This window comes from Sinocyclocheilus anshuiensis, unplaced genomic scaffold (assembly GCF_001515605.1).
Source record: "Sinocyclocheilus anshuiensis isolate Anshui unplaced genomic scaffold, SAMN03320099.WGS_v1.1 scaffold52, whole genome shotgun sequence".
Taxonomy (NCBI): Eukaryota; Metazoa; Chordata; class Actinopteri; order Cypriniformes; family Cyprinidae; genus Sinocyclocheilus; species Sinocyclocheilus anshuiensis.
This window is the reverse complement of record NW_015554055.1, coordinates 481,665-503,821: the sequence shown is the minus strand read 5'-3', so window position 1 is coordinate 503,821 and position 22,157 is coordinate 481,665. Positions and strand designations below refer to the sequence as shown.

The following is a 22,157-nucleotide window of genomic DNA, read 5'->3' as shown; positions in this document are numbered from 1 at the left end:
AATTAAAAAAGAAAAAATATAGTAAATGCATGCTGTGTTTATGAACGGTGTGTGTCTGTGCGCGAGGAGCTCTTTCACTGCATGCGCGCGGTCTGTGTGACGTTGCACGCCGCCAGTTCATTGTTTCTCATCGCTGGAATTTTCTCAATGAATCCGCAGTTCACATTAACATTCTGCTGCATGCGCACCGATGGCGTCAATGCTCTGAACGACCTCGATGCGGAGCAGCGCCTGACGGGCTGCGCCAGCCGTTTGTATGGGATGAGGCAGCTGGTGTGCACACTTAAGTTGCATTAAGGCATAGTTCAAACCATAAATGACAATTCTGTAATCATTTACTCACCTTCATGTTGTTCCAAACCCTTCTTTTTCTGTCTGTAGAGCAAAATGAGCAGAATTCACTTTCATTGTATGCCCAAAAACTGTGAGTTCATGACATTATTCCTAACATTTGCCTTTTCATTTTTGTGTGTGATCTATACCCTTAAAAACCAATTATTTTATAATCCGCTGAGATCTGCTCTAGACGCAATTGTTCCTGCATACACATACTCACCTTTGCCGTTTGCAGGTATGTCAGGTAGAACTGCACGCATTCACCTATCATACTGCAATAATCGATGATGAAGCTTAGTTTGGCTTGTAATTGGTAATGGCGCTTTATTTTAAATTGCATTGAGCATTTGTTAGGATTCCTCATTTGAAATTAGTCCAGAAGTAGGGCACCCGGACACACACTTTCATGCATTCCGGCATGAGCCAGTGCAGTTTTCTGCAGTGTGCAGCGCTGAAAATGCACAGATGCATTTTTATGTCAGGATTCGTAGATTTAATATTTAGAATTATATTATTATATATTTTTCTGTTACACCTTTAAACATTTGCCTCACTTAAACAAATACACAAGTTTTTGCATGGAAATGCATGTATGATGTTTGTGACAGTTGCTCAAATGAGTTTCACAAGAAACGTGTGATACTAAAATTAAAAGAAAAAAGTGCCATTAAGCATGTGGTGTCAAAGTGTCAATCTAGTTTATGTGTTTTCCATCTTTGGTCAGTGTTTCTGTGCCGTAAACTGCAAATAGAGAGGCAGGCAGTCAGACAGACAGGTGTTTCTGTGCGGCTATACTGCAGACTGCAGTGGCTCTGCTTTGCCTGCAGTGTCCTGCCCTGAGCGAGAAACGACAGCAGTGAAAGAAAGACAACTTAAGATTTATGAAGAAAGTCAGAAAGAAAGATTGTCTGAAAATGTCAGTATGTGTGTGTATTGCTTCTAATCTGGGTTTTTGGCTCAGTTTGAGGACACAGGAGATTATAAAATGCAGCACGTGGGCAACAGTCACTGATTACACTGATCTCTGCACAACAGCTTGGTTTTGTTTTTTACTTTGTCTTTTTTATCCGCCGCTTAAGGGTTTATTCATTTACTCTCTGCTCTGATTTTCTCACTGGACGGGAGCATTGAAAATTCACTTGATGTGTGTGTTTATATAAATAAATCGATAAGGCAGTGCATAATGAAGTTTTAACTGGTTTCATTAATGGATAAATTAAGGAATTAGAAATTATTTTCTGATAGGGTACATGTAGCGTTTACATTAGATATTATGACGGATAGGTTCACATAGTCTGTTAACTTTTCATCGACATTTCTCAGACTTCTTAGTGGAGCAACTGGGATCTGAACGCACTCACTGGAGCAGGTGTGGCCTACAGTGTGCGTGTGTGTTCAATGGAAAATGATGTGCTATGGAAAATATGCAGACATCAGCACATTCAATCTGAAGGTTATGGGCAGGACTCTCAACATTCACGCATAAGCACACACATGCACATCCCCTCTAAATGGTTAACACATTGATGGCATGTTTGTTGAGGCCATAAACACATGACTTTTAAAGTTTGACCAGATTTTGGCGTGTTTGTATTTTACTTCGCACTGATTCCCATAAGAAGGAGTGAATGTCCATCAGGCATGATCAGTAGGCTCAATGTTCATAGCAGTTGTCAGATCTTGCCACCTTTCAGTGCACTTTATTTGTTTATACTGGCTTTTTAATTGATCTGTTTGTCATTGAATGGTGGTTGCATGCTGGTCAGTGATCTAGGTTTCGTCCCAAGTGGAAGTGACACAGGAATTTAAGACAGTTCTACTCTACTTGCCCTTGAGCAAAGCATGAGAGACTTTTCTTACAATTAGAGTGCTGTAAATCCCTTTGCAAGAAAGTCAAATAACAGTTAGTGATGGTCAGTCTTTCAGCTGATGAGCCTTTTCAGCTTTGAATAAAAAAAATGTATATTAGCTGGAATAATTGGTCCAGTCACAAGTAGCAGATCTAGGAAGAGAGATCTCTCTAATATCTAGAGAAAAGGCAGAGGGCTAATAAATAGGTAATAAATAGGTTAATTTTATTTTGCCCTGTCAATGTCTTAAATACAATTCATCTATAATGAGCATATTGTTCATTGCTAAAATAGAATTAATTTAGAACTTTTTTAGGAGGATAAATTCAAGAAAAAATGAGGGTGATACAGCTATCATGATATCATAATAAAGAAAAAATTGCCTCAAAATTGTTGAAAAGAAATGCTTACTACCCTAGTGAAAAATAAATATACTAAAATGTGTTTGAAATACATTTATTTCATACTAAGTATGCTACAATACATTTACATATTTATTTTTAAAAATACCCTATTAATTATTAGTTAACAATTAGTAAGTAATTGTACTATTAGTATACTAAACTGGTATACTTAAAGTCTGCTAAATTGGAACAACTAATTTTCAATGCACTTTACTTGTGCAGAAGTAGTGCTGAAGTCATACAATGATCTTCCTCACATCAATAGTGACATTAATAAATGTGCATTGTGCACAAGTAGTACTCCAAATAAAGTCAAATGCTAATATTCTCAAATTGACGATTAATCGACACTGCAGATATCTCCGTCTAGAGTGGGTGTCACAACAAATGGCACATTAGCTACAACAGTGAGTGACAGGTAAAACTGAAGGTAGCATAGGACTGAAGCATACCTGGATCAGGTTCTACTCAGGTAGGTAACAGGATCTGAGCTTTGGCAGGTGGGGAGGCTAAAGCCTGCAGCCTGAGATATAGGCCTGCAACAGCCATGCTAGTACTGTATGTCTCTCACTCGTTCTCTCTCTCTTCACTCATCTTAGATGGATGGAGGAGGGAGGTTAGATACATCTGTAACCCAAGCGCATAGGCAGAGCTCAGATGTCACTCTGAAAGGTTAAAGGCATTCGTAGGTAATGATGACGTTAGACAAAAGGCTGCTGGCCACCCACTTGTGTCTGTTTTCCTGTGGGTCGTGTTACCAGCCAACACAGCCTGCACATTCTAGTCCTAGCACTTCAAACAACCTTCCTGAATCCTCAGCGCTTGCGGATGATAGAGCCAGGAATAAACAGCTACTGATGTGACAACCGCGCCGAATTATGTAACTTTGTGGTCAGAGAATTAAAGATACGTTCTGTAGGGTGGCACACAGTGTAATTGAAACTTGTACCAGTGTCTTTAGTTTTGTTATAAGTGTTGCTTAGATCAGGATATCCGGACATTTCAAAAACATTTATAATTTTACAATAAATATATAAATATATATATATTTCAAGTAAATGCTATTCTTTTAAATCTAATATTCATCAAGAATCCTGAAAAAATAGCAGCACAACTGCTGTCAACTTCAAAAATAAGAAATGTTTCTTGAGCACCAAATCAGCATTTTAAAATTATTTCTAAAGGATCATATCATGTGACACGGAAGTCTAGAGTAGTGGCTGCTAAACGTTCAGCTTTGTCATCATTGGACGAAATGATTGATATTGATATTAATTAATACAATTAATAAAAAAATATTTAATATAAAATTATTAACATTTATAAAATGTAATCATATTTTCACAGTATTGTTTATTTATATATATATATATATATATATTTTTTTTTTGTAAATAAATTATTTAGATATAAATACAAATTTTATATTAAAATGCATTTTAGCATCATAGCATCTCTGAAACAGTGAGGCTTGTAAGATGCTCCTGGTCAGCATTTGTGAACAGCGGTCCAAAGACGGCTAAACCACAAATTGGTTACAGCATGTGTATGGATCATCGATAGTAGAAGGTCTATGGAAACACTTTTAATGATGGGCCTGTGAATGTGAAGACTGGTCAAAATGCCCATGATGGCCTCTGTCCACAGCCAAAAGCTCATAGAATGGGCACGCAAGCAACAGAACTGGAGCAGTGGAAGAAGGATGTCTGGTCTGATGAGTCCCCTTTTCTTTTACATTGTGTATACTTGGATGTAATGGCACCAGGATACACTACGGGAAGATGACAAGCTGGTGGAGGGATTGTGATGATCTGGGCAATGTTCTAATGGGAAACCCTGTTTCTGGCCATTCATGTGGACATCAGTTTGACACAAGCCACCAACCTCAACTTCATCGCAGAGTAGACCAGGTACACCGTTTATTACAATGGTATGGCAGTAGCCTCTTTCAGCAATTTTTCAGGAATGGTTTAAAGAAACATAATGAAGAGTTCAAGGTGTTGTCCTGATCTCAAAATTCTTCAGAAGTTAATCTGATTGAAAATCTATGGGATGTGCTGGACCAACCAGTCCAATCCATGGTGGCTCCACCTCTTAGCTTAAAGGGATAGTTTACCCAAAAATGAAAATTCTCTCATTAATTACTCACCCTCACGTCGTTCCAAAACTGTAAGACCTTGGTTCATCTTCAGAACACAAAGTAAGATATTTTTGATGAAATCTGAGAGCTTTCTGACCCTGTATAGACAGATAATGGTGAAGGACAGTGACGTGGAAGAGAAGAATTGTTGAATAAAGTCACTATTTTTGTTTTCTTTGCACACAAAATGTATTCTCGTAGCTTCGTAAAATTACGGTTGAACCACTGATCTCACATGGACTATTTTAACGATGTCCTTTCTACCTTTCTGGGCCTGGGAATATTTCAGTTACATTACTGTCTTGTCAGAAAGCTCTCGGATTTCATCAGAATATCTTAATTTGTGTTCTGAAGATGAAAGAAGGTCTTATGGGTTTGGAACGACATGAGGGTGAGTAATTAATGACAGAACTTTCATTTTTGGGTGAACTATCCCTTTAAGGACAAGAAGGATCTGCTGTCAACGTCTTGGTGCCAGATACCACAAGACACCTTCAGGGGGCTTGTAGAGTCCATGACTTGGCATGTCAGTGCTGTTTTGGCAGTACAAGGAGGATCACCACAAAAATAAGGACAAGACAAGCTTTTCATGTCAGAGCACCCCTATCAGATACCATTCTATAAATATCTTGATTGAATTCCATATTGAAGAACTGCACTAAACATAGTAAGAAATCAGTCGGTTTAGTCAACAAAGGTTTTTTCAGATATCAGAAATTCCCATAACGGCATGGAATTATGGGATGGATATCACTGCACCCATCTTTGAGCTCTGGAAAATTCCCCGGGGCTTTTTCATCAGGTCTGTCAATTGGATTTGTTCCCTACCATTGATCCTTGTATAAAAACCACAACAGACCTGAGCGATGGTACCAACTCCACCAGAGCCAATCAGGATGACAGCATTTGTTGTTGTTGTTTAACTCTGTGCTGATAACGCTGAGGGAAAACAGTGCCCTCTGCATTTACGACACTAGTGATGAATCGCTTCTGCCACTTACAGAGATTTCCTTTCACAGAAGGTCAGGGATCAGCTTCTTTTGTGCAAAACTGTTTTGTGCCTGGCGAGTTGGCACCTCGGCTGCTTGGATGAATGACTCATGTGTGACATTATGATAACATTTAGATTTTGTGTTCTGGGTTGGTCCTCCAGTTTCCAGACTCTGTTTTGGACAAAGACTTGATTTAAGGCAGCAAAAGTTCACTCATTATTTACTGACAGGCCGAACAATGAGCACCTGAATTACAGGAAACCAGATGTGATATGGTCTTTATGGGGACATGTAATAAAATGTGTGCGTCTGTCGAGTTGAACTATGTTTTTCGAGTGAATATGTTTTTGTCTATATTTAGGAATTTGTAGTTGTAGTACATTGTTTTTTTTTTTTATCTGCTCCAGTCTGTATCACCCAAGGGCTTTTTGATTGGCGGCTAGTCGTCAGGGTTGTGTAACATCAGCAGGGTAATTAAAAACATCTCCCACTCGTTTAACGGATTAATCTTCTTAATTATTTATGGCTCTATTCTCAGCCCAAAATCATGCTAGCGTCCCAGTGCACCATATGCCCCAGATTCATGGGTCATACTCGCTTTTTAATGGCTTTCTGTATTGAGTACATGTGTGGAGCTTGTCCTAAAGTCACTTTCTGAGGAGACTGTAGTATGAGGACAGGAGGATAAGTATACTCTGAGCCGTGTAATGTATGGGCCTGGTGATTAAATACTCATGATATATTCACGATAATTTATCTGACGATATTTATTTAGGCAGCATTGCAAATATGTATTCTTTTAACTAGTATTTCTATTAAAATCTTTATAAAATGTTGCTGTTTATCATTATGTACTAGTACTATATAGGTGAAAATATAATTCTTCTTGTTCATTTAGTGTAAAATAGCATGGAAAACAAGGATTTATTTCATTTTTAAAACAATTTTTTCACGCGTTTTACTCTAATTTTTGAATCCACCTTCCAACAATAGCTGTTTGGCTGAAAAAAATGCTTCCTCTGTTTAGAAAAAAATCACAGTTACCATCTCAGTAGTTTACATTATTAATATTCAGTGCTAAAACTATAGCGTACAACATTTTTTTATATATTTATAACGTTTTTGAGAATTATAAAGATTGAACTCATTGGTGCATCAGACAATACACGTCAGTTGCATTTTTCATGCATATCATGTATCTGAAACTGCTCAATTGTTCATTGTTTTACCATTCATAAGTGAATGCAATGCGAGCAGAAATAAGTGAATGCAGTCATCTAGACACCACTGTAATTTGCGTTTGACAGACGGAAAAAAATGTAATGTGTTTTGCAAACGATGCACCACACATATTGTACTCTGCTCAATCAGTCTCTACTGACTCTCTCAAACGATTCTCTCAGTCTAATTCTCTGGCACTTCTCTTTAGAGGCTTTTTACTTCTAAGAGGCTTTTAGAGGCTTTTTATTTAGAGTGTCGTCTCTCTAAATCTCTCTGTGACTCTTTGTCTGACTCTTCTTGTTTTGGGAATTTCTATCCCAAGTCTGTTTAAATCTCATAGTCATGTGCATTCCATCTTTCCGAAATACTTTTTACAGAGTTCATAGATGGACTGTCCTGGACTAATGCCTGACTGAAGAATTTTAATGCTTGACCTCACTAGCCAGAAGTGTTTCCACAGAGGAACAGAAGCCTCTCCAAACATTTCATCAAAAATGTCTAGGATAGTGTGAACTATGAAGTTTTGGTTTTGCTTTCATTTGGTTGCATTCAAATAAAAAAAAGTTAAATTAATAAATGAATTAGATGGTTATTTTAATGAAGGGATAAAAAGAATAACACATCATTTTAATCAGCCTAATGAAGTACTTTTTTAAATATGTAACTATCACTTTTTCTGCTCTGTTGGGGTGTGAATATCTGCAATGTTTTTTTCCAGATTGCAGTTTTCCATCAGTACAGTAGTTGTAAATATTTCTCTCTGCCCTCCATTAAAGCTGACCACAGTGATCTCATGTGTCGCCACCTGCTTATGCTTTCCAGGCAGGTAAAAGGTGTATAAGACATGTGATTGGCAGAGGTGTGAAGTGAGCCAACACACACACCTGTGCTGTTGCATAACAGAGTTACACAGGCCTTACATCACACCAGTGTCCTGAACACTTATCTGCAATGCTGCTTTGAAAAGGGGCCTGTTTCCTGCCTGTGAAATGTTGCTATCGGATTAAACAATGAGCTTTTGTTTACTGGATGCTGATGTGATCTTTGAAGTTTCGCTGCAGTGTCTGTCCAGCAACACACTGAGAGAGAAACCTCAGCTCTCCTTTTTTGATTCTGGGCCATCATAATAGATACAATCATATATTTATATATTATATAATTTCTTAAAGAAATTGCATTAGGGATGCACAACATATCAATACCATACAAAAGAAATAAAATCTTTAAAAACGTAATAATTTAATTAGTAATTAAATCAATTAATTATTTAATTAATACTGTTAAATGTAATCTTTTGTTAAACTCAAAATAATTATCCATTTCTCATACTGTACATTTAAATGTAGCTTTTAGTGATTATTTTTATTTCCTTTGTCAAAGTAGCATATAATTTTAATAGCAACCATAGCATGAAAATAATAGTCTTCTCGTATGTATTGGCCAGAATTTTAATATTATTCCTTTTAATTATATTTATTTTGTTTGTTTATTTCAATTCATTTATGCATGTATGCATTCATATGTTACTGTTCATTTAATGATAAAGCAGGTCATCATGGTATGTGTCCTCCTTATCTCCACGAATCTGATGTCAACATCACTAAACTAAAACTACTTTGCACAGGTCAGCGTTAATCTTTAATATGTTTCATTTTTCATTAAAGGAATAGTTCATCCAGAAATGAAGTCATTTATTCACCCTCATGTCGTTCCAAACCTGTATACTGGAATGTTTAGTGACCAGGGGCTGTCAAGCACTAAAAAGGTAAAAAAGAACACAATAAAATGAGTCCATACACTATATATTCTGCCAGCTTAACCAATGAAATATCCATGATAAACAAGTTTCACTTGCAGATTGACGAGTTTAATCAGCTGAGATTTGCTGGTTAACAGCGTGACAATACTAGCATTAAAATCATGGTGTTTTTAGCTGGTGTTGATTTTACATGCCACACACACTCTCCCTTACACACACAAAGAGCTGGTGTGTCATGAAGGCGGATGTCCACTCCTTCCACCTGGGCAGTGTGTAAGTCTACACCGCTTGCAGGAAACACTCAGAGCTGCACATGAATTAGTGATTGGCACGTCCCCTCTTGTTACAGAAACCTTCTGTATGTGTGGGAACAGAAACACTGAAATGCAAACACAAACAAGCTGCATACGGACAGCAAAAATGATAAATGATTATTCTTACAATTTAAATATTAAATTTATTCAAATTATAGTTTTATTAATTGAAATTAAAAGGGATAGAGAAATGATACAAATTGATATCAAAACATATCAAACAACATGCTTATATCTTAAAACAACAGTTAATTGGCCTTGTCAGTATAGTGAATATGGACATTGTGTGGGGTAAATCTAGAAGTTGTTCTGGTGTCCTTGAATGAACCTTTTGTGTTATTTTCTTCCTGTCACCGTTCTCTCTGTACTTGCTCCATCAGCACAATAAAGGTCACTCTTCATATTTCACCTGCCTCCTGTTCAAAACCGTCTAAATCAGCACTGAAGGGTCCTGTACTGTGCTTCTAGGGCACAGGAGAGCATGATGCTAGTTTCATAATAACACAAATGCTAAAAACATCAGCAGTATCGTGAAATTACACACTGCAAACGTTTACAGTAGACATCAAGTTATTTAATGGAGAAGTGAAGCAGTTCTGAAATGTGTTTTGTTTGTAATTCTCCTCAGGAGCGGTTTGAGGCTCTGTTCAGGATCTATGATGATCAGACGTCCTTCCAGATGTTCAAGAGTTTCAGAAGAGTTCGGATCAGCTTTAGCACTCCAGAGGCTGCTGCACGCGCACGCATCGAGCTCCATGAATCCGATTTCAATGGCACGAAACTAAAACTGTACTTCGCACAGGTCAGTGCTTTAATCTTTATTATGTTTCATTCTTCATTAAAGGGATAGTTCTTCCAGAAATGAAAATTCTGTCATCATTTATTCACCCTCGTGTTGTTCCAAACCTGTGTGCAGGAGCTGTCAAACTCCAAAACGGCACAAAAGAACATCATAAAATTAGTCCATGTGACTTGGGAACTATATTCAAATACTATAAACTAAAGATATAGTTCCAAAAAGACTGAAATACACAATTCTGTTCAAAAGTTTGGTGTCTGTAAGAGAGTGTTTTTAGTGTTTTTGAAAGTTTTATTTTAAGGTTGAATTTATTTTAATCAAAAATACAGTAAGAACAATGATATTGTGAAATATTATTACAATTTAAAATAAAATGTTTCCTTTAATTTCTATATTAATATATTTTAAAATGTAATTTATTCCTGTGATGGCAAAGCTGAATTTTCATCAGTCATTACTGCAGTCTTCAGTGTCACATGATCCTTCAGAAATTACAATATGCTGTTTGAATTACTAATATGCTGATTTGATGCTCAAGAATCATTTCTTGTTATCAGTGTTTAAAACAGTTGTGCTGTAAATATTTTTCAGGATTCTTTGAAGAATAGAAAGTTCAATATAACAACATTTATTTAAAAAAGAATGTAACTTTGTAAATGCCTTTAATGTCACTTTTGATAGATTTAATGCATGCATTCTAAATAAAAGTATTCATTTCTTTAAAAAAGCTTGCTGACAAAACCTTTGAATGGCAATGTAAGTTCATATTCATTCAAATTCATGTATTCATTTTTCATAATTTTGCTCTCCCCTGAAGCTTGCATATAGCCAATGTTCTGTTCAATGTTCATACAATGTTTTTTGTATGTTATGTTTATTGGAGCATTTTCAAATTAAACATTTAAAAATACCCAAAACAAATACATACAAAAAAGATAATTATACCGTTCTTTTACTTGCTACACCTGATGTAAACGAGGAAGGGCATAGCAAGTTTGTACCCACAGTAACATTATGAATCAAGCAAGGTGCACAAGGCATTTGATTCATTTAAAACATCGTCTTTGACAATAATAGGACAATTATCAGAAGCAACATGAGCTGCGATCTCAGGACTCTCAGTGTAACATTAGCAGGAGAACAGATGAGAGAAGAGGAGAGTTTAGTTCTTCATTTCTCCTCTCAGAGGTCTGTCAGCTTGGGATAGTCAAAGAACACACAGTTCCCAGCACAGTAACACAGACACACACACACTGTGGAGACTTTCGTGCGACTAATCATTGCTATTAATTGTGTGAAATCAGACAGACACAATTATATTTCTAGAATCAGTATGTAGTAAATGTGCTCCACGTGTTTTATTCAGAGCACAGAAAGAGTGGACGCACTCCTCAGAGTGATTCTGTGTATTTGTGTGCTGCTGTGTAGGAGTGCGGATATGATCTAGGTAGGACAACGTGTGTCTTTTAAACAGTGAAAGATTAGCCTGTTTCCTTCAGAGAGATGTAACTATGGTGAAAATATTCCTTCAAATCAATTAGATCTGGGCCTGAACTGTGCTATATTTAGCTAAGAGGATGTATTTCATTTAAAAGGAGAGGAGTTTTTTCTTGTTTTTCGCTTTATCACCCCGTCTTTTTTCTCACTGACCACAGGTGCAGAATTCAAGGGACGACATGGACAAGACATACCTTGCCCCACCTCAACCTGTCAAGCAGTTCCTCATCTCTCCACCTGCGTCCCCACCTGTGGGATGGAGCCAGAGTGAAGATGCCACACCTTTGATCAACTACGACCTGCTGTGTGCTGTGGCCAAATTGGGACCAGGTACAAAACACAAACACACACACACAGTCAGCATACAAGCATATGCCACTTACTCCCACACATACAAACAAGCTGTGCTGAGTGTAAGTGTGTGTAACCATCTGAACCAAATGTATGTCCTCACTGACTCAAACACTGGTTTTCACACCAAAAGTGGATTAAAAACACTTGCGAACTTCTGTAGATAGATTAAGTGACCCCAAAAGCATTTGGAGTACAAACATTTTCTTGAAAAGTGTGCTTGTGCTTTTTAGTGAAGGGTTTTTTTTTTTTGTATTTATCTTTTGCCAGGGGCTATGGACTGATAATATAGAAATAGAAATATAGAAAGTTCTTAAAGGGGACTGATATATTTATCAGTCCCCAAATGTGAACAATTTCTTCTATAGCTTTATTTTGTTTGCCTCGTCAGGCACTGGATGCAATTTTAAAAAAATGAAAGTTTTTCCTCATTGGTAATAAACCTTAAAATGCACATTTCTGTCAGGCACTGGATGCAATGAATCCAGGATATGTAATGGTAAACTAAGAAACTATCCGTAAGTATTTTTTCATGTATTTAAAAGAAATACACACCGTCTAAATTTATTTGATACAGTAAAAACAGTGATATAGTGAAATATTATTGCAATTCAAAATAACTGTATTCTATCATATGTGTTAAGATATAAGAAATAAGAAAGTAACAATGTAAAAGTTTTTACCGTGATCAATTGAATGTGTCCTTATTGAATAGTATCAACCTTACTTTCGTTTTGATCGGTAGTGTAGGTCAGCACTAGTTGTATTTAATGTTTATTCATGATTTCATGAAAGTTATTATACAGTCAGTGTTACTGAGAAGATCCCTGAATTGGAAAATGTTGACAATCCCTGATCAAATTCAATGGCAGATACATTTTTTTAATGTGACTTTAGTGTTCAAATAATTTTTGGGGCCACATTTCCAGATCCCATTCCTCCATCTTCTTCACCATCTCCTGATATCCCTCTACTAATGAATTAAAATGGCAAGAAGGCTAAAATGATATTACAAGGATGCTGTATTGTAAAAAATAAATAAATAAATACAAATTTATCAACTGTTTTAATGTGTGGTTGGTGATCAAATATTGTGTTTAAAAACTGAACTGTAATAGGTGGCAACAGTAAACAGAAATGGACTGTTAAAACCGTTTTAGATGTTCCTCTTCATGTGTGCTGTGTCTTGCGCCCCCTGCTGGTACATGGTTGGCTCGTTACTATAGCAACCCTCATTCTGTTTCTCAGTGTTTGTGTGTTCTCAATGGTGGTGCTTCTATTACTTCATCTTTCAATGGCTTTCAAATTTATCTGGACATTTATCTATAAAATGTCCACCCGATGCAGAAAAGATGGCAAAAACAATCTAACACAAAATGTTTTGGGCTCCATTCTTCATATCTGGATTACTGAGTTTTCTCATTTTAATTGTTGATGACATGACATAATACTCTCATTCCACTCTTCAGTAAGAGTTGTTGGAGCGCCATATATCATGTTGAACTAAATGCAAAAAAAAATCAAATATATATATATATATATATATATTGGATGGATGGATGAATAGATAGATACCCTAGTCTTAGAAGAACACTGTGTTGAGCTAGAGGCAAAAATAATTTTGTATATTCTTATTAATAATAGATTTTTTAGTATTATATAGCCTGAGAAGAGCACCATGTTGAACTAGAGACAAAAATAATTTTGTATAACATTATTATTATTATTTTTAATCACAGACCATTTTGCTAATTTATAGGGACCTATGGTTTTAGGGTTTAATTTACCTCATAATTTACATTAGCTGTACAGTTTGTCCTAGCCATGCAAAGAAAGTTTTTCCTCATTGGTAAATTCTTGTTCTTGGGAAGTTCTTCTTTAACAGTTTTTGCGATTGTTGTCAGTATATCACAGGTCAACATTTGGTTCAATAGACAATGCAAACATGACGGATGCAGAATGTCCGGGAATGTGTTTGTACTAGACTTTTCATAAAAGTAAAAAATGTCCTGCCCACAGCATGGCTTTCTTCAATGATGAAGAAGTTCATAGCTAAATTGAGGACATATTTGGCTGGGAAGGAAGGCTTGAGTTCTGAAACTAACTTCATGTTTTTTTAGTATGTCCATTCATTTCAAAAGGTGTTCATCTTTTATCTGTCTCTCTAGGTGAGAAGTATGAGCTGCATGCGGGTACAGAGTCCACTCCTAGTGTGGTGGTCCACGTGTGTGAGAGCGATACTGAGGAAGAGGAAGAAGCCCGGCCAAAAGCCAAGATTGTCCAGACCGGACGCCCCGACGGTCCCCCGAAAGTCTACAACTAAAACCTTTGGCACACTTCACACGTTTTTCTCTCTCTCTGTGTCTCTTTCTCTCATCCAGGGAAAGGCACACTTTATTTCAATAACAAAAAAAGCTAAACTAAGAATGGGATGGATGTGGAGGGATGCTCCGTGCACAGGTGACGTGTGGTGTTCTGAACTGGACTCGTGAACTGAACACACTGTCTCACTGCTGCCTCACGGGACAGCCAGGGGGCGATGAGCTTGCGACCCCCGTCTCACAATCATAGCGCTTTCATTCCCTCATTTAGAGTCTTTGTACTGTAGCATTGAAGAGCAGTAATTGTATTTAACAGTCGTAGAAGTAGGTTACATGTAAACTTTGTTACTGTTTGTCACTTTGATTGATCATCAAAGAAAATAACGCTTTAAAAAAAGGAAGCCGACCCATTCTGCTTTCTCCGTTTCTCTCTCGACAGCCGTGTCCGCGTTCATCTCCATATCGGTCAGGTTGGCACACCTGCAGAGGTGGCGCGGCTCGCTGGGATTGTGACCCATGTGCGTATTTATGCCTGTTCATACCATGCTAGAATGAGATGACAAGTTGTTTAATGGAAATGGTAAGAACGGTTATGATGAGAGGGTGTTTACTAAGTTAGATGTGTATTATTCTTACTGTGTATTTGATACCACACATTTTTGCATGCTGACTGGCGTATTTTATACTCTATGTTAAAGCAACTTTAAGCATATCTGATCGCTGTCTTTCAGAGTGATTGGCCTTGGAAAGCGAAGAAACAGTTGTCAGGTGTAAAGTTCGATATTTTGTATTTGTATAGCGCATCATTCACTTGCAGGCCAGATAAACAATTAGGAAAAAGCACATGGTTTGGGTCTTAGTTTTACACCATCTCTGTTTGGCGTGATTCTGTACCACTTGCATTGTTTAGCACTGACAATGTTTGGTGTTTTTCATATCTTCATTGATTTATTGAATATACATTGACATGCTCAAGTTTCGAAATGAAAATCAATGTGCCGAGTGACCCAGAACAGAGTACTGATAATGATACTGTCATATTGTTAAGTTGTGCATTTTGCAATGACAGATCAAATCATATAAAGGGATAGTCCACCGAAAAATGAAAATTCTGTCATCATTTACTCCAAACCTGTATGACTTTTTTTCTTCTGTGGAACTATCCCAGTTCTTTTGTGTCTCATAATTGTTTTTCCATTTTATAAACCTCCACTGTGTTAATTCATACCAAAAAGGTAAAAATAGATGAAAATGGATGGATGAAAATGTCATTTTAAGATATTTGTTTTAGTAATAATGTACAGTCAGTGAAGTAGAATGTCACGATTGACCAATCAGATTGAGGATTGCAGAGGCTTATAAAGATGGCGGTTAAATTAGCCTTAGAAAAAAAGTCACATTTTAGTCAAAAAATAATTTAAAAAGAAAGAAAATTCAGTTAAACATTGAGTGATATTCAGTCATATTTTGAAATGCAATGAAAAAGAAATAATGCAAACAAATAACTGTGAAATTCATGTGACTTTATAAATTGCCTTGCTCCCTTACTTACATGTGAGAAAAAGATTTCAAGTGTTTTGTTTAAAAGCCAATCCTTTTGTGATGAAGGACTCATTTAGCAAATAACTTAATATAGAAATAAATAATTTAACTTTTTTTTATTTTGTACTTCTGCATGCTGTGACTTTTCCATAGATGGAGTCTTTCCCGTTTGTATCTCACTCTGAATGCAGCCCTTTTCTCCTGCCTGTTTCATCCTGTTGTGTTTCAGTCAATACAGGTGTGAGAAACATGGTGAACAAAGCTCTTTGAGTTCTTGATAACCAGCATGAACAAATGTTTTGGACTCTTTGAGTTTTGTGTGTGTTAACCTTTAAGACAAAAGGAAGAAGTTAAGTATATGAACACAAGAAGCAAATTTGTACCGAGTTGTAAGATAAGCCTACCATTGGCAGCATAATGTATTGATATTTTTTACTGTCTTTAAGGCTGTTGTTGCAGTTGCTCCGTATCAGTAAAATTATCTTGTTCTTTCTTTTCTTTTTATAAGGAAGCCTACAGATAGTCAGTTCTATCACCGTTGCTGTTCTGTTTGGATCTAGATATTGTCTAGTACTTTAAGTGTAGTTCATAACCCGTGAACACGAAGCAATAATTTACAGTTATATGTCTGTGTCCCGTATGGTATGTATTTTTTATTTTATTTTATTTTTTTGCAGGGCTCTTCTCTGACTCTTAGCTTGCTTTTGTTTGTGTAAATATGATTGTTATTTGTTTCTCATTGGCATATAAATATATAAATAAAGATATATATATAAAGAACTGATTATTAAAAAAAGATTTATTGGGTGTTTATTTCACCCAAGTAGTCAAGTACCTCCCAACGTGACAGAAAAGTGTGCATCTAGATTAAAGTCCATTATGATTCAATACTGTTTAAGGGTGTGAATAACGTTTATTGGCACCATATTTTATTAATCATAGATGATAGGATGTCCCCACCAGGAAATATTTACAAAATTGTGTGTGTGTGTGTGTGTGTGTCCTTCTCTTCCTCATTCCATCTGTGTTTGAAGGAGCGGTCATGCGTGGGCAAAAACTTCAATTCTGAATAAACATTGTCCGTGTGAAATTTTACTGTTTTTTTTTTTTTTTACCTCATTAATGCAAAAACAATATCAAATTCCGATTGCGCCAGGCTTTATAAATATCTCAGTTGTGCTTATTGTCTGTTTTTGCCTTTTTTTTTAAACAAAGGTAGGTTTAACTGTCACAGTCACACAATTAGCCTACTTTCCACTATCCAGTTTTTCTTTATCTGATGATAAAAGGAGGTTCATCTCCACCTCACCAGGGGAGAATGGGACACACCTGATTTTTGTTTTTACCTGTCAATGAGGAGATCCCAGCCCAGTCTCCTGGGATACAAATACTGATACAAAGATATTAATTATACAGGCTCTCACATGTCCTGTTGGGAATTATTCTTTGAGGGAAATAATAAGGAGCTTGTGAATCACATCCAGTAGCTTTGAACAAGATGTACAACAAGAACTAGATCTGCCTGAATTTGTAACGTTTTTCCCCTTGCATAATGCAAATCGATGTGTATACTGAAAATCTGCTTATACCCACTTAAATGTATCTATACAAGGAATCTGATAATATACTGAAGATTGGATCACATATCACTTATACAGTATAATATTATTGACATTCATTTATAAATATTGCATAAAGTGGCCCCAAAACGTATTTGGACACTTAATTGTAAGTCACACTTAAAATGTACAAATGCCATTGTACAATCTAGCAAAATATCAAACTGAACAATATATAAATAAAAAGCACACACATAAGCAAAATATTTAATAAGAGGTTTGTTTTAGGTGCATATTAAAATTCTGGCAGATACCAATGAGCACATTACCCAGTACATTATAAGTGAGCATCAGATGTCAGCAAATAGACGATGCTATCTATATCCAATATCAACAAATGTTGATAAATTAAACATATTAATTAAATAATTTGTTATCTACTTTTATTTTGTTATCGACTGCAATGTAAATCATGCAATTTTAAGAGACCAAACTCTTGGGGCCACTGTATTGTAGGCTATAATGCCTTGTTTTTGCAGTCTCTCTTTGAGGGAGAAAAAAAAGGTAGCCTCAGTGTGATATATGGACAAACGAAAGCAGCTTAAACTATGTAAACAGTGTAATCTTCGGGCCGGATGTGTAATGCCCTGAGATGGGTGACTGATTGCAGTGCAGTGTGTACCTGCGCTCGCCATGTGTTTGCTGATGACCAATGGAAACAGCCTGACTTCAGCTCTTATCTTGTGTATGTGTAGAGCAGATAGTCTATGCAAGATACTTTGAAGAGCGAGTTAAGTTAATTGACTGAATTATGAATTATTGTTGTAAGCATGCATGTCTATTGAAGATACCTCAGGGTGAGAATAATGGTGCTGCTGAGTATATTGAACATGACGTCAAAACTAAAAGTTTGCGGGTTATTTTTACTATACAAAAATATCTTGTTTTCAACAGAAATGTAAAACGCTGTAGTAATAATAACGGTAAGATTAGAGTGTGTAACTGTATATGTCGCCAAAAATCTCTGAAACGAACCCACAAAGTCGCGCACACCAGACTAGGTAACAACACTGCTCACGCGATTTTAATTGCAAACATTTTTGGGTAGTACGTCGATAAAGCACAAAAAGTACTATTATTAAGTAGGCTATCACTTTATTACATAAGTACATATGACAAATATGTCACAAAAATGTTAGTGTTTTTTTTTTAATGTCTTTTAGACAATTGATGTGAGGCTAACTGCTAGTGGCGTCAAATTACAGTTTGTATCGCGAGACGACGAACCTCGACAGATTGCGTCTTGAATACCTGTACATTTAAATGTTTAACAAGTAAGCAGAAGTTAAAATATCCTTTAAAAGCTGACATTTCTGCAAAGATGCAGAACAGTCTCTCAGAATTATTTATTGCGCAAAATGAGGAACAGCCCATTCCATGGCTTTGTAAAATGCCAATTATAAAACGGATAGTTTCGGTCCTTGATTCTGATTGGTTGAGCCATTACTACGTATATGGAATAACCGTTTTATAAAAGCAATAAGCCCCGTGAAGCCGTGGTTTACAGTGAATTTATAACAGCTAAAGGGGTTGTTATAAACATGCCTAACAACGTGCCTCACAACGCCCCTTAGCTGTTATAAATTCACTGTAAACCACGGCTTCACGGGGCTTATTGCTTTATTAATCAATCAAACCAGATGATGTAAGACTGGCAGCGGTGACCATTATGGAACAGTTTTTTTTAACTAGATTGAGGCCGAGGACAATAGAGTCTCTTCTGTAAGTCTCCACTCTCCTCCAGTTGTTTGTGAAAGCTGAGCAGGACAACGTGTTCTTGTTATATAATGATGCCATCTGAAAAAAGAGTGCAAACTGCCAAACACAAGAACCACAAAATTCCCCACTGGGACAAGCTGTATCAGGGACCATGAACTCACAAACGAGGCAAGAAGTGTAGAGAAAGTATGGTAATATCTGTTATTTCATTTCGAACATATCTAAAACAGAAAGTGGCTGTCTCACAAAAATAAATAAATAAAAATAAAAAAGAAAGAAAGAAAGAAAACACTTTTTCTCTTTACAAGTAACTTGATTCCTGCTGAGGCATATTGCACTGGCTGGTCGACTGGAAAACCCATGAGTGAAATTCTATCATGAGATCCCTTAGAGGAAGGAATCCCTCAAAAAGAACAAACGTCCCCTTTCTTTTATCGACACATTTCTGTTACAAAACGTGTGTGTGTGTGTGTGTGTCGGGGTGGAGGGATGAAACATACCCTTTTCTGAAGGAAATTGCTTTTGAAAAGAAAGAGTTGCAGAAAACACCAAGGTATGACTCATCTTAATTATGCTGTTATAGTAATACACATGTAAATTATTTTTAAATTTAAATGCTAAATAATTAATTACACAATACAATTTTGTCTAATAACTTTATTTCAATATAAAACGTGAATTGGTTAATAATGTCTGATAATTAGATTAGAATAGGTTAATTGGCTTAAATGACAGACAAAAACATTATATTCATCAAGCAAGTGAATCACAACAACTCTGATGTTCTGGTATCTGCTCAAATCTATTTGCAGTTGAGTGTGTGTTAAGGATGTACTTGAAGGGAATCTGATTGAATATTTAAATGTGGCTGATAAAACATCATCTGTAAACCACATCAGCTCTCTCTGTGGCCCTTGATTTGCATGTGTACAGCACGTGTGCTAATCTTGTAATGATTTTCTACTATTCTACATTCTGTTACACAGAGAAAGTCAATGAGAAATGCACTGTATGTGTATGTGTGTGTTTAATTAAAAGTGAGTACTGACCGAGAGCGGAGTGTGTGAACTGTGTTGTGAATGTGGCACGCCTTGGGGGCCAGGCCAGACCTGAAAAACCAGCTACCGCTTTCAGTCCAGAGAGCTCTGATATGGCACGTCGTGTCTACCTCCCTGCCAAGGGCTGAAACCATCCCTCGCTTTCGACTTCTTCAGTTTATAATCACGCCTGAAGTGGACATTCGGTCATTTCACCTGTTCAGACTCATTTCAGACAGGTTTCCATTGTGTTTTTAAGCCCCAGCTCTGTTAGCGGCAGCGTGTGTGTGAGGGAAGGAGCGTGTGGACTATGCTCACTTCAGTCGACTGAAGGAGGGGGAGTGGAGGAATTGATACTGTGGAGAGAGAACTCCACGACGGGGAACTGATCGTACAGGTAAGCCAATATGCAACCAAACTTTACCCATTAGCACCTTCAGTTTTGTGTGTGATTTGTCACCTGTCATCTTAGGACCCCTGAGGGTCCCTGGCTGCATGCCTCCAGGTGTATAGGAAAGATATTTAGGTTGACAGACTGTGTATATTTAAAATGATTTTTCAAAGTTGTAAAGAAAATATATGTTTTACAATGAAAAATATTTCATCAATATTATTTGCAGCTAATTTGAAATTATTTGTGAAATTTGCTAGCAATTTCTGAATGAAAATTGTTTATACATTTTTTTTAAGTACATTTACCTAAAGTAAAACTCATCTCAGTAGGTCGTATTGTGTTTTTTTGGCAGAAACACTGTAAAAAGTGATCTTGAGGTGAAATTTATATCCAATCAGACCCTTAAAAATGACTTGTTGTTGTTATGTAATATATTCTGGTGGATTTAGTCAAATTGAATCATATTTTGGACTTTTTCCAAGTTTCTAAATGAAGTTACCACATTAAGCACCTGAGATTTTAGTCCTGATACTATGAGAAACAATAAGCACTATATGATGTTATGATTTATAATATTTGATGTCAAGCCTTGATGTTAGTTTCCTTCCGCTTCCTTTGTGTTTCTGACTAATGTCTGATCATATGATGAAGATATTGAACTAATAAGTTCCTGGTAGGAACTATCGCAGAATTGCTTTTCCCCTTTGTTGAGAGGACCCAAGAGGATGTTCTGTTTTGTACATCCTCTGAGAATCTGAATAACTTTAACTTTCCTTTTCATTTGCTTTTGATGTGATTTTAGACTGACATTGCACACAAAGCTCTGGCAGGGCAGTGAATGTTTATTGTGTTCTGGCATTCAGGAACAATACAGGAGGTTCCAGTCAGGTTGATTTCTTTTAGATTTAGATGAAATTTTCGATGGTGTATTTTGAAGTTGTTGTTTTTATTTTTAGCAAGTGTGTAAGAAGTAGGAGACACGTTTAAAAATCCAGCTTCAGATGGACACATACCTGTAACAGAAAGTGATGAATGGGCCATTGTTTGAGTCAAGGGAACTGAGGACTGATCTGGTGTGAATAGAAAGGCTGTAGTCAGGGCTGTGACGTGCACTGGAGGAGACATACGTGAGCGCACCTGTGATCTAATCATTTTTTACTGGTTAAATATTTACCCATGATCTTAACATAAATCAATCACATTTATATTCTATTGTGTGTGTAATTGATTGTTTCACCAAATCGACCGACAGTGACACACATACATTTATGAATTTGACCTACGGTTTATCTCATTTAGTTCAAAATAGAATGGTGGATTTACATTACATTAGGGACGGGTGGTTAAGTTTTAGTCAGAAGCAATCATGACAGCTTATTTAAAAGGATTGAATGAATGAATATATAATTATAAGCCAGTTGTTAGAAGTAGAAACTTTTGCAACAAGTTATGACCACACCTTCATTTTGCTGGCAACAAGTGATTAAAAAGCACTTCAAGGAACATAGAGAGATTGAGAAAGGTTGCAAGATCACAATGAGTGCTTTCTAGAGTTGCGGCTTTCTCCATAGTTTTTTATTTCTAAACCAGAGATGACATCTTTCATGAAAAGGTATTCAGACTTATATATGCAGAGGCCTAAATACTATTTTTTTTAATTAATGTGCTATTAATATTATAATATGGTGTGCAATGAGATGTTTATATTAATAAGAGCCAAACACTTTTTTGATGAATATAAATTAATCAAAGCTCAATATATTTTAGCATGTATTTATTTTAAATTTTATTCATAATTTTTCATCTATTTTTTAAATTAAAAAATAAGCTTGTTTATGATTTATTTTAATACAAAAAATTAT

The 22,157-nt window shown here is 36.3% G+C and overlaps 2 protein-coding genes across 6 annotated transcripts in view; both read left to right on the top strand.

Moving 5' to 3' along the window:
* The window catches only part of rcan3 (regulator of calcineurin 3), a 25,363-nt gene extending 8,880 nt beyond the window's left edge, over positions 1-16,483 (top strand). For both annotated transcript variants that reach the window (XM_016460406.1, XM_016460407.1), the window contains 3 exons: positions 9,645-9,818; positions 11,471-11,642; positions 13,832-16,483. In XM_016460406.1, coding sequence (XP_016315892.1) covers positions 9,645-9,818; positions 11,471-11,642; positions 13,832-13,986 — 501 coding nt within the window. In that variant the 3' untranslated portion in view covers positions 13,987-16,483. The remainder of the gene's footprint in view (positions 1-9,644; positions 9,819-11,470; positions 11,643-13,831) is intronic.
* LOC107668511 (noncompact myelin-associated protein-like) overlaps positions 5,085-22,157 on the top strand; it is a 22,798-nt gene continuing 5,725 nt past the window's right edge. The window contains exons 1-2 of one of the 4 annotated variants that reach the window (XM_016460411.1): positions 17,778-17,830; positions 20,161-20,298. The gene's annotated coding sequence lies outside the window, so the exon portion shown is untranslated. Of the gene's footprint in view, positions 5,122-17,777; positions 17,831-17,889; positions 17,943-20,013; positions 20,299-22,157 lie in introns of those variants that run through there. The other 3 variants (XM_016460410.1, XM_016460412.1, XM_016460409.1) reach the window with 3 other exon arrangements.